This window comes from Pinus tabuliformis, chromosome 1_2 (genome assembly GCF_031772625.1).
Source record: "Pinus tabuliformis cultivar Carrire ecotype Pingquan chromosome 1_2, CPIR1, whole genome shotgun sequence".
Lineage (NCBI taxonomy): Eukaryota > Viridiplantae > Streptophyta > Pinopsida > Pinales > Pinaceae > Pinus > Pinus tabuliformis.
The window spans coordinates 1,129,343,992-1,129,359,510 of NC_142298.1; the positions used below are offsets into that span (position 1 = coordinate 1,129,343,992).

The 15,519-nt window shown below is 37.6% G+C and overlaps 1 protein-coding gene across 1 annotated transcript in view; it reads right to left on the minus strand.

Annotated features, from left to right (window-relative positions):
* Window positions 1-7,751: 7,751 nt before the first annotated feature.
* The window catches only part of LOC149210132 (uncharacterized), a 38,023-nt gene continuing 30,255 nt past the window's right edge, over window positions 7,752-15,519 (minus strand). Inside the window, 1 exon segment of the mRNA XM_089398885.1 lies at window positions 7,752-7,826. Coding sequence (XP_089255011.1) covers window positions 7,752-7,826 — 75 coding nt within the window.

Sequence of the window (15,519 nt, forward strand, 5' to 3'; positions counted from 1 at the left end):
TTAGAAGTATTAATAAAGAGAAGTTTCATATACTTTATGTGTATTTATTTCCTGTTTTATGTATATGTTACATTGGATATACATTGCACTTTTAATTCTTATATGATGTGTGAATGATAGAAGATCTCTTTACAAGAAGTTAAGGTTTGTTAAGAATATAAGTAAGATACGAAAGTGTAGTTTGGGGAAATAGCACAGGTCACTGCCATAGCAGCGCGAAAGAATCTCAGCCCCTAGTTAGGGTTGTGCAAAAGACGATTATAACATATCACAAAGGTATTGAAGGTTAGAACAGTATGCGAAGTGACCTGCACGAAGGTAGGCACAATTGGACTAAATCGACACCACATACATCTCAAGGGTGCGGAAACTTGGTTCCAGCATCCCCCGATACTGCTTCGGGATGAGACTTCGGTCTGCACTCCGCGTGTTGATGCCGAAAGGGCCAGTACTGTAGGGATTTATTTGGCTAAATAACTCCAAACCTGGGCTAGGTCCCCATAAGCCAACACTTGGCCCAGACTCTACCTCACCAGACAATAATGCGCAATCCTGAGAGGGAAGGCTCTGCTTTCCTCTCCAGGAATGCGCATTTTTTCCCAGAAGCTGTTCCTCAGGCCTGCTTTGTGCAATACTGAGGGACAGTGACTACTAGCTAAGAAAAACTATGCAATGCAGTCACTGAGCATGCAGCCATTGCCAGCTGAGATTGTGCATTACATAATTCCAGCAGTCAGCAGCCAAACATGACTGTGCATTGCGCAGTTCCAGCAGTCAGTCAGTCAGTCTCCCAGAAGCCCAGATTGTTCCTTGTGTAGTCTTGGCAGTCAGTCCCACGACATCCCAGCCGAAATTGCGCAACCTTCATGATCAGTCACATAAGTATGTTGCAAGTCAGTTCTCAGGTTCAGTTTGGTTTTTGATTGACAGATTGCTTGCCATGAACATTGCCATGTCTCTAGGTATTGTAGGTGTTCCTCTGCCTCTCAGTTGTACAAGTACAATGGTTTCCAAGAGGGAAGAGTCAAAGAAACTGTTCAGAGCACACATGGATATGCAGTCGATCAAATTTCTATGAGCTTGCCTAATCACGAAGCATTCAAGTTGTTCGTAGATAAGAACATCAAGATATCAAAACAAGCAGCATCTTGAACAACAGCTGAAGGCAACATATCGAATGCAGCGAACGCAACGAATGCAGCAAACACAACAAATGCAACAAATCCATCAAACGCAGCTAATGCAGTGATTGCAGCGAACACAACGAATACATCAAACTCAACGAATGCAAGAGGAAGGTTGTTGACAACATAGAGGTAGAACCGCAAGATCAAGCGAATTCGTTGATGATGAAAGCAACTTTGGAGACTCAGGCTATGAAGTGACGGCGCGACATGAAGATCGCATGAAGACAGAGAATGGAAAAAAGGAGTTCTGTGTTCTGAAGCAGCAACTAAAGGAAGAACATGCAACTGCACAGATAGATGAATGAGTTGCAGCGGGAATAGGAACAACAGTGGGGGCAACATGCACTCACGAATGAAACTGTGCCCATACAAGTTAAATATCCATCCCAGCAGCTGGCACGGAGTAGACATGGTGAGCAGTGTTATTGATCGCATGCAAGAGATTCAGCAGCATGCATGCGATTGTGCACACGCATGCAATCCAACCCATTCAACACACTCACCAATGCGAAGACAAGAAGAAAGTCCAACTGGAGCTGAACATGTACTTCGACAAGTTGATGTGCATGACCACCAGCACACACTTGAAGATCAGCACAGACACTATGAATCAGTGTGTTGTTGGTTCAGCCACACCCAAGAATACCATGTGGATGTTAGAAGACAATTTGGATGAAGGAGCCGAACAAATGTACCAATTGCAACGGAGGCAAGAGTTCACTTCAGCAAGATGTCACCCTGAGGTGCATACACACCATCATTAACGACCAATCTTGGCATCAGCTCACCAGCGCCACCATCACAAGCATGCCAAAGATTTGGTCTCATCACAACGGACCAAGTGTTAGTGGTGTCTTACATAGCTTACTCAAGCCATGTTGTCTCACATGAGTACATGTGCATTGTAATGTAACATCATGTCAAGTGTAAGTCAAGTGTCAATAGTCAGATGTAACATTCATAGAGTAGGTGAAGAGTGATGAGGGTAGCTAGATTGTCACAAAGGGGAATGTCAAGGGTCACCCCACCCTTTTTTATAAATATTCCCTCATAACTCATTGTATAGGTTTTTGGTCAACCAAGCTTCCAATAAGACTACCTTGGAGAGAGCTTGGACAATATTGTAATGCGCCTTGGCTTATCCATTGCACGAAGCTAGTTCATCTCTTTGGAGGAGCGGGAAAATGTGGCTATAACGTTCCACTGTTGGGGCTAGTGGGTTTACATGGGTGTATTGTATGATTGGAACTTACACTTCTTTATATAATAAGAGCCAACACATTTTCATGCATATGTTGTTATTGTAGTTGGGTTGTTCCGGTTGCTTAGCAATGTATGTTGTTTAACTTACGTAGTTGTGTATGAACTCCTTTGTATGCAATTATATGAATCTTGTTGCAGATGTGTTGTTGGTTTAACCATCACTTTGGATTGTCAGCTGACCTACTTTCTAGCTTGTGATTCATCTTCGCTCGTGTGTTCGCACTCATCTCAACCCACTTGTGTTAGAACCTCTCATGCACCTTCCTTGACTCACTACAGTGGCCACACCCTTGCTACCGACAAATTTATCTTACTTTTCTCTGTGTGAAATCACAGTCAAGGCATTACCATATGACCCACTGTTGGGACTCCTACACCAAACGGTCTGAGGTATAATTGGGACTTCTTACCGGGGAGATCCCCTTGACATGTTGGCAGGTCCAGCACCATCAACACTTTTAATAATAGCTTTGTAAAAATTTATCTTATCAAGTTTTAAAGTTTCACTAAGAGCATCCCTAATCGAATTTTTAGTAATTCTACAACAATTGCACCAAGAGGTGCTCTACATGCCGAATATATGAGGGAGATGTTGTCGCGTAATGTTACATTAATTTTTCTTTAAATATATGTTGGCTAATTATTGAAAAATAAATAATAATATTGAATATATCAACTCAATTAAACTTTTTAACAAGAAGCACATGTATACAATAGTATTATCGGTAACAAAAGGAAGTTAAGTGTGAGCTAACTTCAAGAAAACAAAAAGAGTATAATGTTCATTTAGCCGAGGAGTATCCATGGAAAAACTACAAATAAGGTATGTTTGTTCTTCTAAAATTCTTAAACCATATAATATGTGACATATAGTAATGGAATAAGATTATTGGTCTATAAATTTTGCCTCACTTCACATTGGGGCAACAAACTTGCTCAGCTATAAAAATTCCCAACACTCCATTCCTCATTATCCTTTACTTTGATCCCTTAGAGGGAATTACAAAGGAAGTATTAGATTAGGGTATTTTTATAAAGTAAAAAATATTATATGATATTTTTTCAAACTTGAAATTGACTAAACATAGGTCAAATCTTATTACATGTAAAATGTTGCGTGAAATTGGAATACTCACAAAACTAAAATTCCAACTCTTATCATGTGTAAAATGATGCATGAAATTCGAACACTTACAAAACTAAAATGTTTTTTAAATAATTAATTTAGTGTGAGATCAATTTTATCAAAGTAAAAAAAATTAATATTTCATATATAAATTAAGTAAATTGATATCATACTTAAAAAAAAAAGAAATGTATGAGTTAAATTTTCTCAAATTAAAAAACAATAAGTATTTCTAATATATAAACCAGCATAGATTCATCTTAACTCTTGATCTACCAAGTGCTTGGAGGGATCAAATAAATTAAAGATGTAAAAAAATGAAAAAATTGATAAGAGATTAAGATATTTGATCCCTCTTGATGTTTTGTAGATCCGAAGTTAAGATGGATCTATGCTAGTTATGCCAAGGTTTGGTAGTTCTATTATTCTTTTTATATGTCACCTTAGTATAGAACTTACCGATGGTAGTGGACAATGTTGTAGTAAAATTATGATAGAGGTGTTCAATGTTATCCTTATAAGTTAAAAAGTATAAATCCCCTTTTAATCCTTTAATAAGAGAATCATTTTACTTTTGTCAAATAGTAGGTTCCTTTGGCTATCATAATTCTCTTGCATGTGGCTAGTGTGCATGCCAAATTTTAGAGTTAAATATGAAGGTCTTTAATCATAATCAAACTCATGGTCATTTAAGAGGTCGAAATTTACAATTTGGTTAGAGACAAGGATATCGTATATCACATAATCCACGATACTACCATAAATCCCATGAATACAAGTCATCTTGTTCGAATTTGGCCACTTGGTTATGCCATTACAAATTATAAGGTGTTTGGAACTACAAAATCCTTTTTGTAAGTTGATTTTTTATTACCTCTGAAATGCCCACTACATCACTAATATGTCATGATAAGCATGATGCCAAATATACAGAAAAATTGGCCTTAATCCACCACCTTAACAATTGAATATGTTGGCCAACACCAAAATATACAGAGTATCACCAAAATTAAACACTGCTAAGCATAACATCAAACTACAGAAAAACACATACTAGAAAGAGAATAGTATAACAAATATCAACTTAATAGTCAGATGAGGTCATGGGAGCTAGGCCCGAGCACTAGTTCTAGCCGATGTATAAGGCTTGCAGTCACATTGGAGAAGTGTGCTAAGCGCACATCAATTCTCTCCATTCAACACCACTGACGACGTTGAATCCTCCAAATTCCATTCGAGAATGAGATGATACCATTCTTGTCTTCATGATTCTCCTTTAAGAATCAACTGAGCAGGGTCTTCAACTTCCAATACAAGGTAACAAAGTGCATGTATTGATTCCTTCATCCCCTAGTGTGACTAGCATTAGGTAACCAATGAGAAACCTCTGTTATGGGATCTGTATCTAAAAATGCTTGTTGGTCCTAAGCCAAATGTGTCTTCAACTAATGAATTTCCTCTCGGGTACTAGTAGAGGTTGTGGAGTGGTACCTTTTTGTTGCCTCTTGGGCTTGGGATTGAGCGTACAACCGACCATGTTGGTTGCGCCCACCCCTCCCAGTAAGTTCTCTCCTACAACTCATACATTGTCTAGGGATACTAAATAAAACCAGGTGTACCTAGGAACAACTCTAATACCCACTCCGAATATGATCCTAAAACACCCAACAATCCATAGCCTTGTCGTCAACTAGGGGCCAAGAAAAACCACAGAGCAGGCACCCCTCCTCCCACAGGGTCTCAATGATAACAAACACAAAAATAAGCAATTTTGACTAAAATCCAATTGCATATTTGACAACAAAACAACCACTTAAAAGTCCCAAGCTGAGGAGATTGGAAATCAATGTATTAAAACAAATCCCAAACTTTTGAGAGAAGATGTACCCTAGTGTATAACTCAGAAAACAGACAAAAACAAGATTAAATAGGCAAACCCAACTTAAAATAGAGCATAGTAAACTATAAAGGAGTTCCATACAAAATCAATACCTCTGCGAAATGAAAACATAAAATAGAAATGAGCGTGACCAAAAATAATACTTGCAAGTTATTACATCGACGCACCAAGATTTCCACAATCCAATAGTACAATTGCTTAGGAAGATCAGCTACAAAGTCCCCTGAAACATACTAGAAGTGTAATGATAACTACCTCCGTTGATCCTATTGTAGCCTACACTATCATTTAAATTTTCAATATTATTCAAAAGACAAAAAATAAAATATCATGTCTAAGTTTTGGAAAAAAACAAAAGAAAGTTAAATTTCCTTAAAATAGCGCTCCCATGTTTAAAACTTCTTTCTCTCTATTTCTTCTAAGTTAAAGATAATAGTTTCTGTCAAACACATCAAATTGTCTTTAATCTTCCCAAGTATTCTTCACTCAGCATTTGTATCCAGCACCACATGGCATCTTGAAATGTTCATATCAACTATATGTCAAGGGTTTTAAGATAATGCTTTTCATACTCCTCAAGATAAAGATACTTTATACAAATGAGTGACATGCATAATACAACTTTAATGTCTTAGGCACAATTTCTCCAAATCCTAGAAATTGGTTTCCTGAGGGACAACATTAATTGGCACCATTGCCGGGGAATTGGCGACAAGAACGTTTTTCCCTGGGTTTTAATATTTTCATCCCGTTGTTCAGTGAGGAGGAAATATTTGGTTGTATTGAATAAGAATTGCAACTTTGGCTTCAAAAAGGCCTCATACGAGGTCAAATACCTCACAGCAGAAAGCTCAAGTTCTTTTAGACCCTGAGAGATTAGTTTCTAAGAGGGTTTGGAAGCCAAAAACTCCATCTACACCAAGTCCCACACTATCTGCACCTGGTAGCAGTTCTATACATCTTTCACCCGAAAATTTAGCAAAAATATTACCTTTTCTTGATCAAGAATCACCTTTTACATCCACCTCATTTCAAGAACCCAAATTTCAAGAACAGTCTTTAGAGTCTGTCTCTTTTTCAGTACTTGAAAATATATCTGCTATAGTTGTTCAACCTGAACCTATATCTACATTACCTCCTTTTCATACTCCATTTACCTTTCAGGAAAGTTTTGCATCTGCTGGTACTCAAGGTTCAGCAAGTTCAGGTGCAAACATGGCAGCACCTGCATTCTTGCTGAATAGGTATGCACCTATTCAGTTGCCTCAACAACTGAATCTGATGCCTCAAGAATACTTAAAGATTCTTCCTCGTTTCACGGGGGAAGATGAACAAACAACATAGAAACATATAATGGTGTTTTGTAACTTTGTAGAAAATCTCAATGTTGAACACCTGTATGTTGTTTTAAGACTTTTTATGCAATATTTAGATGGTGAAGCAAGAAAGTGGTTTAAAGGGCTTGCTAATAACTCTATCCCTACATGGGAAGAGATGGAGTGCCAGTTCACCTAGAGATGGGGAGAGAAACGAGATCATGGATATTCGCTTACATAATTCAATTCCATCAAAAGGAAATATGGTGAAATCATTGTTGATTTCATCAGAAGGTTTAATAAGATTTACAACAATCTTCTAGTGGAGATGAAGCCCCCTCCTACTGGTGAAAAAGTTACTTTTGCAGGGGAATTTGAACGAGACTTTGGATTCACATTAAGGGAGAGAAGATCCCCAACCCTTGACCAAACTCAAACTGGTGCTCTAGAGATAGAAGCAAATCTGGTGGCTACAGACAAAGCACCAGAGACACAACCTGCACAAGATAAGGGAAAGGCCAAAGAGGAATCATCTCAAAATCAGACATTGGAGGATATGAACAAGGTGATAAAAAATTTGTCTAGAAAATTGATTAAATTGGAATTGGAGAATAAAAATTCTCAAAGGAAAGTACAACAGAATAGAGGTTTTAATCCCCAATACAGAAGGCAACCTTTGCAGATTTTGCAGAAGGAAAGAAAGGACCAAGATCAAGTCCAAGCGCCACTCTACTTAGAGGCAGATCCTGGTGAAGCATCAAAAGAATATTCTAAAGATCATGATGATCATATTTCCACATTGTATGCAGGGGGCGAAGATGAAATAGGTGTTGAAGAAGAATATACTAAAACAGATGTCACTTTTGATGAAAATGAAATTGATGAGTATTGGAAGTAGTTTACTGATTTTATGCAGGAAGAATTGCACAAGAAGTATGACTTGAGATCAAGAAAAAGATCTAGAGTTCAAGAAAATGAAGGTGAGTAGCAGGTTTCTGCTCCCTTACAAAAGGCGACTCCACAAGAGGCATAGCCTGCAAAATAGCTGAATAAAGGAAAGCAACAACAGAGTATAAATAGTAAGACTCAGATGCATCAAGGTGAGTCTTCCCAAGATAAAACTGATAAAATTCCTTTAGAAAGAATTGTTTCCATTCCAGAAGAAATTCCAATTATGAGGAGAAGTGAAGAAGAAACAGAAAGGAATGCAAGATAGCTCCATGCATTTAGTCTCACTAAAGAATTAGAGAAAATAAAAATTCAAGTACCTCTCACAGAGTTGGTCAAGAATCCAGCTTACAAAAAGGAAATAGCTGAGTTTATCAACTTGTCTCAAAACATAAATGTGAATGATAATGTGAATCTACAAGAAGATAAACTTGTAGTTCTTTTTCGCCCACATGTCGAGGAGGTATATTCTTCAATCCCCCCTTTCTACATTTCTTTATTGATTCTTGACTTCATCTTGCATAATTGCATGCTCGACTCTGGAGCTTCGCATAACCTCATGCCACTATCAGTGATGAAACAATTGAATTTACAAATCACTAAGCCCTGCAGAGACCTATATTCCTTCGATTCAAATAAGGTCAAGTGTCTTGGTGTCATTAAGGATATGGTGGTGTCATTAGCCCAGATCCCAGCCAGAAGCTTAGTAATGGATGTAGTAGTAGCAGATATCCCTGCTAGGTTTGGAATGTTGCTATCTAGATCATGGGGGGCTAAATTGGGGGGAGTTCTGAAGTTGGACTTTACTTATGCTATTATACCAGTTTTTGGTGGGGAAGAGAGAAGGTTGTATAGAGAAACAAGGTTTGTTAAGACAATTACAAAGAATGGAGCAAGTAATTCACCTATGTACAGCCAAGAAAAAGATGATTTCTCTTGTTTTATGTTGCATGATAATGCAAAACTTGCTGAAGATAATCAAAGGCAGCTAACTTCAGCATGTGTAAATATAGAGCTGCAAATAGAAGGTGTATGGAAGTGATTCTTTGATGGTGCCTAATCTAAGGAGGGATAAGTGCTGGTTTCCTGTTGATTACACCTAGATGTAACATAATGCCATTTTCTTTTAAATTAGAATTTGAAGCAACTAACAAAATGGCAGAGTATGAATCCTTAATCATTTCTCTTCAGACAGCAAAATAAATGGGGGTTCAATCCACCTCTTTTTTTGGATATTCATAATTGATTATAAAGCAGATAAAAAATAATTGTCAAACAAAACACCCTAGACTCAGGGCATATAGAAATGAATTTTGGGATTTAGTTGAGAATTTCTTTGATGCTTTCAAAATATAGTTCGTTCCAAGAGATGGGAAAATGTTAGTAGACTCATTGGCTGTTGCAACCAATACTTTCAAACCTCCTATAAATCCAAGACTGAGGCATGAGGTCAAAATGAAGTACAAACCGTATGTTCCAGATAACATAAAGCATTGGCAGGTTTTCAAGGATGACTAGTAAATCAAGGAGTTCTTGATGATGATTGAAGACTTTAAATGCACCGAAATTAATCAAGATGGGGATGAAGTAACAAAAAAATGCATAACTAAGTGATTATAAAAAGTCCATAGCTAATCAAAAGAGCATTCAATTGAAGGATATTGTTTTTCCAAGAGGACTTGTCCCTTTGGAAATAATTTTTAGTTCTGATGATGTAGTTGTTGGTTCAGAAAAAGTTTCTTAGGATGAACAGGTCCAAGATTGCAACATTGGGACCCAGAAGGAGCCCAAGCTAGTCAAATTGTTTAAGGGAGTTCCATTTAATTATAAAGAAAGGTATATTGAGCTTTTTAAGAAGTACACTGATGTTTTTGCTTGGTCATATGAGGATCTCAAGACATATGATGTGAACATAATTCAGCACAAGATTCCCTTGAAAGAAGGGATTAAACCATTTAAGCAAAAACTCAGGCAGATCAATCCTTTGCTTTTGCCATTAATTGAAAAAGAAGTTAAGAAGCTTTTTGATGCCAAGATAATAGATCCACTACGATACTCTGATTGGGTGGCCAATTTTGTACCGGTAAGGAAAAAAAATGCTGAAATAAGGTTATGTGTGGATTTTAGGAATTTGAACAGAACCTCCTTAAAGGATAACTATCCATTACCTAAAATGGATCATGTGTTGCAAAAGGTAACTGGATCATTCAGAATGTCAATGGTTGATGGTTTCTCCGAGTATAATCAGGTGGTTGTTGATAAGGAGGATCAGAAGAAGACTGCATTTACAACCCCTTGAGGTACCTTCATGTATTCTCAGATGCCCTTTGGGCTAATGAATGTAGGTGAAACATTCCAAAGAGCTAGGGACATTGAATTTGTGGGTGATAAGTTTGTGGTAATATATTTGGATGATATCACTGTTTTCGCCAAGTCAAATGAGGAGCATTTGGAACATCTGAAAAAGAGTTTTGAGAAGTGTAGGAAATATGGCCTATCTTTGAATCCCAAGAAATCTGTTTTTTCTCTAGAAAAAGGCAAGTTGTTGGGACACATTGCTTCAAGATATGGAGTAAAAATAGATCCAGCAAGGGTACAGACTGTACAAAAGATACCTCTGCCCAGAAGTAAGAAATTTATTAAAAGATTTTTTGGAAAAATAAATTTTCTAAGGAGATTCATGTCAAATTATGCTGAGATTGTGAAAGATATTACTAATATGTTGAAAAAGGAGAATGAAGTACATTTGACTAAAGAGGTTAAGGATTCATTTTCCTAAATCAAAGAAGCATTACAAGAAACTCCAGTTTTGATTAGTCCCGATTATCAAAAGCCCTTTCAAATATTCTCATTTGCATCACCTAGTTCAATAGTTGTTCTTTTGCTACAGAAAAATGATGAAGGTAAAGAGCAGCCAGTTGCTTTCTTTAGTAAGGTACTCAGGGATGTTGAACTCAAATACAATATTCTTGAAAATCAGGTGTATGCCTTGGTGAAGGCCCTAAAATCCTTTAGGACTTATGTGTTACAGTCACAGATTATTGCTTATGTGCCAAATGCTGTAGTGAAGGATGTCCTAGTCTAGAGTGATGTGGAGGGTAAAAGAGGAAAATGGATAGCTAAGATCCAAGAATATGACCTAGAAATAAAGCCAACCAAACTAGTGAAAGGACAGGGGTTGGCGAAGATGTTGGCTGAGTCAAACTTTCAGGCTTTGGGAATCAATTTATTAACACCTGTAAATGAAGAGACAAGTAAAGAGAATGAAGATAAATCAAAGCTAGGTATGAAGATCCGATACAAATTTTTATGCTCAGATTGGTATAAGCACATAGTTCACTATTTATGTTTTCTTTCTTGCCCTCAGTCATTTGATAGAGCAAGATATAGAGCATTAAAAATCAAGGCACAACCATATGTGATTGTAGAGGGTAGATTGTATTGGAAAGATCCTGCTGGAATTTTGTTGTTATGTTTGACAAAAGATGAGTCTACAGAGATAATTAAGGATTATCATGAAAGATTGTGTGGTGGCCATTATAGTTGGAAGGTCACTGCACACAAAATTCTCCAAGTAGGCTTTTATTGGCCTACCTTATTTAGTGATATATATAGGTTTGTCAGAGGCTGTCAAAAGTGTTAGTTTTTCACTGAGAAGAAGAAGTTGGCCCCTTTGTGATTGATTTCAATTTTCATAGAAGACCCATTCAGACAATGGGGGCTAGAATTCGTTGGAGAGATTAATCCACCTTCGAGTGGATAGTATAAATGGATTCTTACAGTAACTGATTATTTCACTAAGTGGGTAGAAGCTATACCTACTAAAAAGGCAAATGACCAAGTGGTGATGAAGTTTTTAGAAGAAAACATTTTCAGCAGATTTGGGTGCCATGTTAAAATAAAACTGATAATGCTCAAGTGTTCAGTTCAGTCAGGTTTGTTGCTTTTTGTCAGAAATATAATGTTATTTTATCTCATTCAATAGCTTATCACCCTTAAGGGAATGGATTGGCTAAATCCACCAACAAAACATTGGTGAAAATTCTAAAAAAACCATTGCAAAGAATCAGAAGGACTGGGATTCAAAATTGAGGTTTTCTCTTTGGATCGTCCGAATGACTACAAGAAGGTCTACAGGAAATCACCTTTCGAGCTAGTGTGTGGAATGCAAGCTCTATTCCCTAGTCAGCTTGTGAAGCCTGTGATTGCAATGATTCAGGAGGCAAAACAAGAACTCAATGCTTTAGTGAGAAGGATGAATAAGGTAATGGAGTTGAATGAAAGCGGAGATAAGGTAAGAGATAATTTGATTATATATCAATAGAAAATGAAGGGTATTTTTGACAGAAAAGCTATAGAAATTGATTATAAAGCTGGAGACCTAGTGCTAAGGTGGGATACTAGGAGAGCAAACAAGGGAAAACATGGGAAGTTTGACCCTCTCTGGTATGGACCATTCAGGATTACAGAGGTAAGGGAAAATAATACATTTCTCCTAGAGAACCTTGATGGTAAAACTTTATAACTACCTGTCAATGGGTGGTACCTCAAACATTATTTCCAGATCTGAGTCACATACACCTTGTCATTTTAAATACCGGAGTGAATTCATTGTACAATTCCATAGAATTGAATTTGGTGAAGAAATACATGACTCCATGCCTGAGGTGAAGGAATTGATCTACAGTTCTTATTGCTTCTGTGGCAAAAACACTATCCCCAAGTGAAGTTAGGTGTTGTAGCCTACACTGTCATTTAAATTTTCAATATTATTCAAAAACCAAAAAATAAAATATCATGTCTAAGATTTGAAAAAAAACAAAAGAAAGTTAAATTTCCTTAAAATATCACTCCCATGTTTAAAACTTCTTTCTTTGTATTTCTTCTAAGTTAAAGATAACAGTTTCTGTCAAACATAGCATATTGTCTTTAATCTTCCCAAGTATTCTTCACTCAAAATTTGTATCCAGTGCCACATGGCATCATGAAATATTCATCTCAACTATATTTCAAGGGTTTTAAGATAAGGCTCTTCATACTCCTCAAGATAAAGACACTTTATACAAATGAGTGACATGCATAATAAAACTTTAATGTCTTAGGCACAATTTCTCCACATCCTAGAAATTGGTTTCTTGAGGGACAACAGATCTTTTAATGATCCAAACACGCTAACAAAAAACTCAACAATAACCACAATCTCCTAGCCATTAGCCTCCATATCCCATAAAAAAAAATTCTAGGAACAATCATGAAGTCTTGCTTCAAGCCTACTGCAAGCCAATGACCCCCCCACAGGAAAAAATACAATATCATCCCATATAGTTATCAATCTGAGCCCAACTTCTAAAATTTATGAGTAGACCAAGGGAAAGCTTCCTCCCACCTATTGCGGGGTGTGCTCCCTTTGAATCTTAAATAAATTCCTTTACACAAAACCATCACACTCCAAAGAAAATAATGCTTCCAAACTGGTTATACATGCGAATTAATGCTTTGCATGCATACTACCATGGATGGGCAAGCAACACCTTCCCCCCATTAATTGTAGTGGGAGAAGGTGAGGTGGCAGGTGCTCCTCCAAATCCCTTTTCCCAAGTGGACTATCACCCCAATTGGGGATGGCTATCCACATCCACAACGGATTGTAAAGAATCTTTATGATTGGTCTGTTCTCCATATGTCCAAGATTCATTCAAATAAATATTACTATTTTGGAAACCCAAATTAGCTAAAAGTTTGTCGCTTTATTACCAAAACATCTTGAATGAGAGGAAAATGTATAAGAAGCAACTAAACACGGGAAATAACAAGTTCCAATCTCCAACTTTTGGAGATTTTCTCCACTAAGGATCCACTCAAAAGCTTCTTAATTGTATCAATTACTGTAGGTTTTAACCCTGTACAAAAATTACCTGCTTACAAATTCTAAAACACAGAAAATAAACAATGCGAGATCATAACACATAAAACACATATACATAGAGATTTTCCCCTGGATCTCAAAACCGGGACAACCAGCTTGATTTTTCATTATATTCCTTTCAATGTTATAATACATACTTATACACGCTGAAGCATCCAATACCATGGACCGAAAACCATCGCATCTAAAACCATGGAAAGAAAACCATAGGTAGGTTCTCCCAACTTAATATAGGGTCCAAAAAGAAAATTTCCCGGGGCACTGCCCCAGACCCCATAGAGGGGGGCTACCCACCCCCCTCAAACCCCCTTGTGACCCCCCCACTATGTAATCAGCGCAACGAAGGGGGGGCTCTACCAACCCCCCCCCCCCCCCCCTCTAACCCCCCGGTTCACTACATAGGTTAGTCATGGAAAGAATATAACACAACCCAACATTCTCCCACTTGTTGTTTTCTTTCCGCAAGGGGCCATAGGAGAGCTTAGTCATTTTTATAGCCCTGAAATGCCCATTGTTTCTCTACACCAAGAGAACTTCTTAGAGCTCACAGATTTTGTCAATGCATCTGCAGTATTCTTCAAAGTGTCCACCTTTACCAGCAACACCTTTTTGTCTTCTATCATATCCCTCACAAAGTGATACTGAACATCAATGTGCTTTGTCTTTGAATGATAAGCAGGGTTCTTTGCCAAGAAAATTGCACTTTGGATGTCATAGTCTATCCTTATAGCTCCTTGTACTAAGCCCATACTTGAACACAATCTCTGCAACCAAACTGCATCCTTTCTTGCATGAGTGGCCGCCATGTATTTTGCCTCTGTAGTTGATAGTGACACTACAGATTGTTTCTTACTCATCCAACTGACTGCACCTCTAAATAGGTTAAATACATACCCACTTGTAGATCTTCTCTGATCCAGATCTCCAGCCCAATCTGCATCAACAAAACCACGAATATCCAACACTCTGTCCAATCCTGCTCTTCCTTGGTAGCACAAACCATAATCACTAATGCCACACAAATACATGAAAACCCGCTTCACTGTTGTCCAGTGCTCCTTCCCTAGTTTTGACATAAACCTGCTCAATACTCCCACTGCATGTGCAATGTTTGGTCTAGTACGGACCATTACATACATTAGGCTACCGACGACACTTGCATATGGAACAAGGGACATATCCTCTTCCTCTTCTTGTGTCTTGGGACACTGTTCAGTAGATAACTTTACACCTACAGGAATAGGAACCTTCACCGGTTTACTATCCTGCATATTAAACCTCAGCAGTATTGTCTCGACGTACTTCCTCTAGTTTAACCAGTGCTTCCTCTTTGCCTGATCTCTTTTAATTTCCATGCCCAAAATATAGTTTGCAGCACCAAGATCTTTCATGTCGAATTTGGAGGACAATTGGGTCTTCAAATCCTGGATAATTTCTTTGTCATTTCCAACCAGCAACATATCATCCACATACAAGACCAGATAAATAACACGGTCACCAATTAATTTAAAATACACACAGTGATCTGCTTTGCTTCTGGTGAAGCCAAGTCCTCGTATAAATGTATCAAATTTCTGATACCACATCCTTGGTGACTGTTTTAACCCATACAGAGACTTTTTAACTTGCATACCAGTTCTTTCTTACCCTTCACCGCAAAGCCTTCAGGTTGCTTCATGTATATTTCCTCTTCCAGATCCCCATGAAGAAATGTTGTCTTCACATCCATTTGTTCTACCTCAAAATCAAAAGCAGCAGCAACAGATAAAAGTAACCTAATAGAAGTTACCTTCACAACAGGAGAAAAAATATCACCAAAATCAATTCCCGGCACCTGGGAATAACCTTTTGCT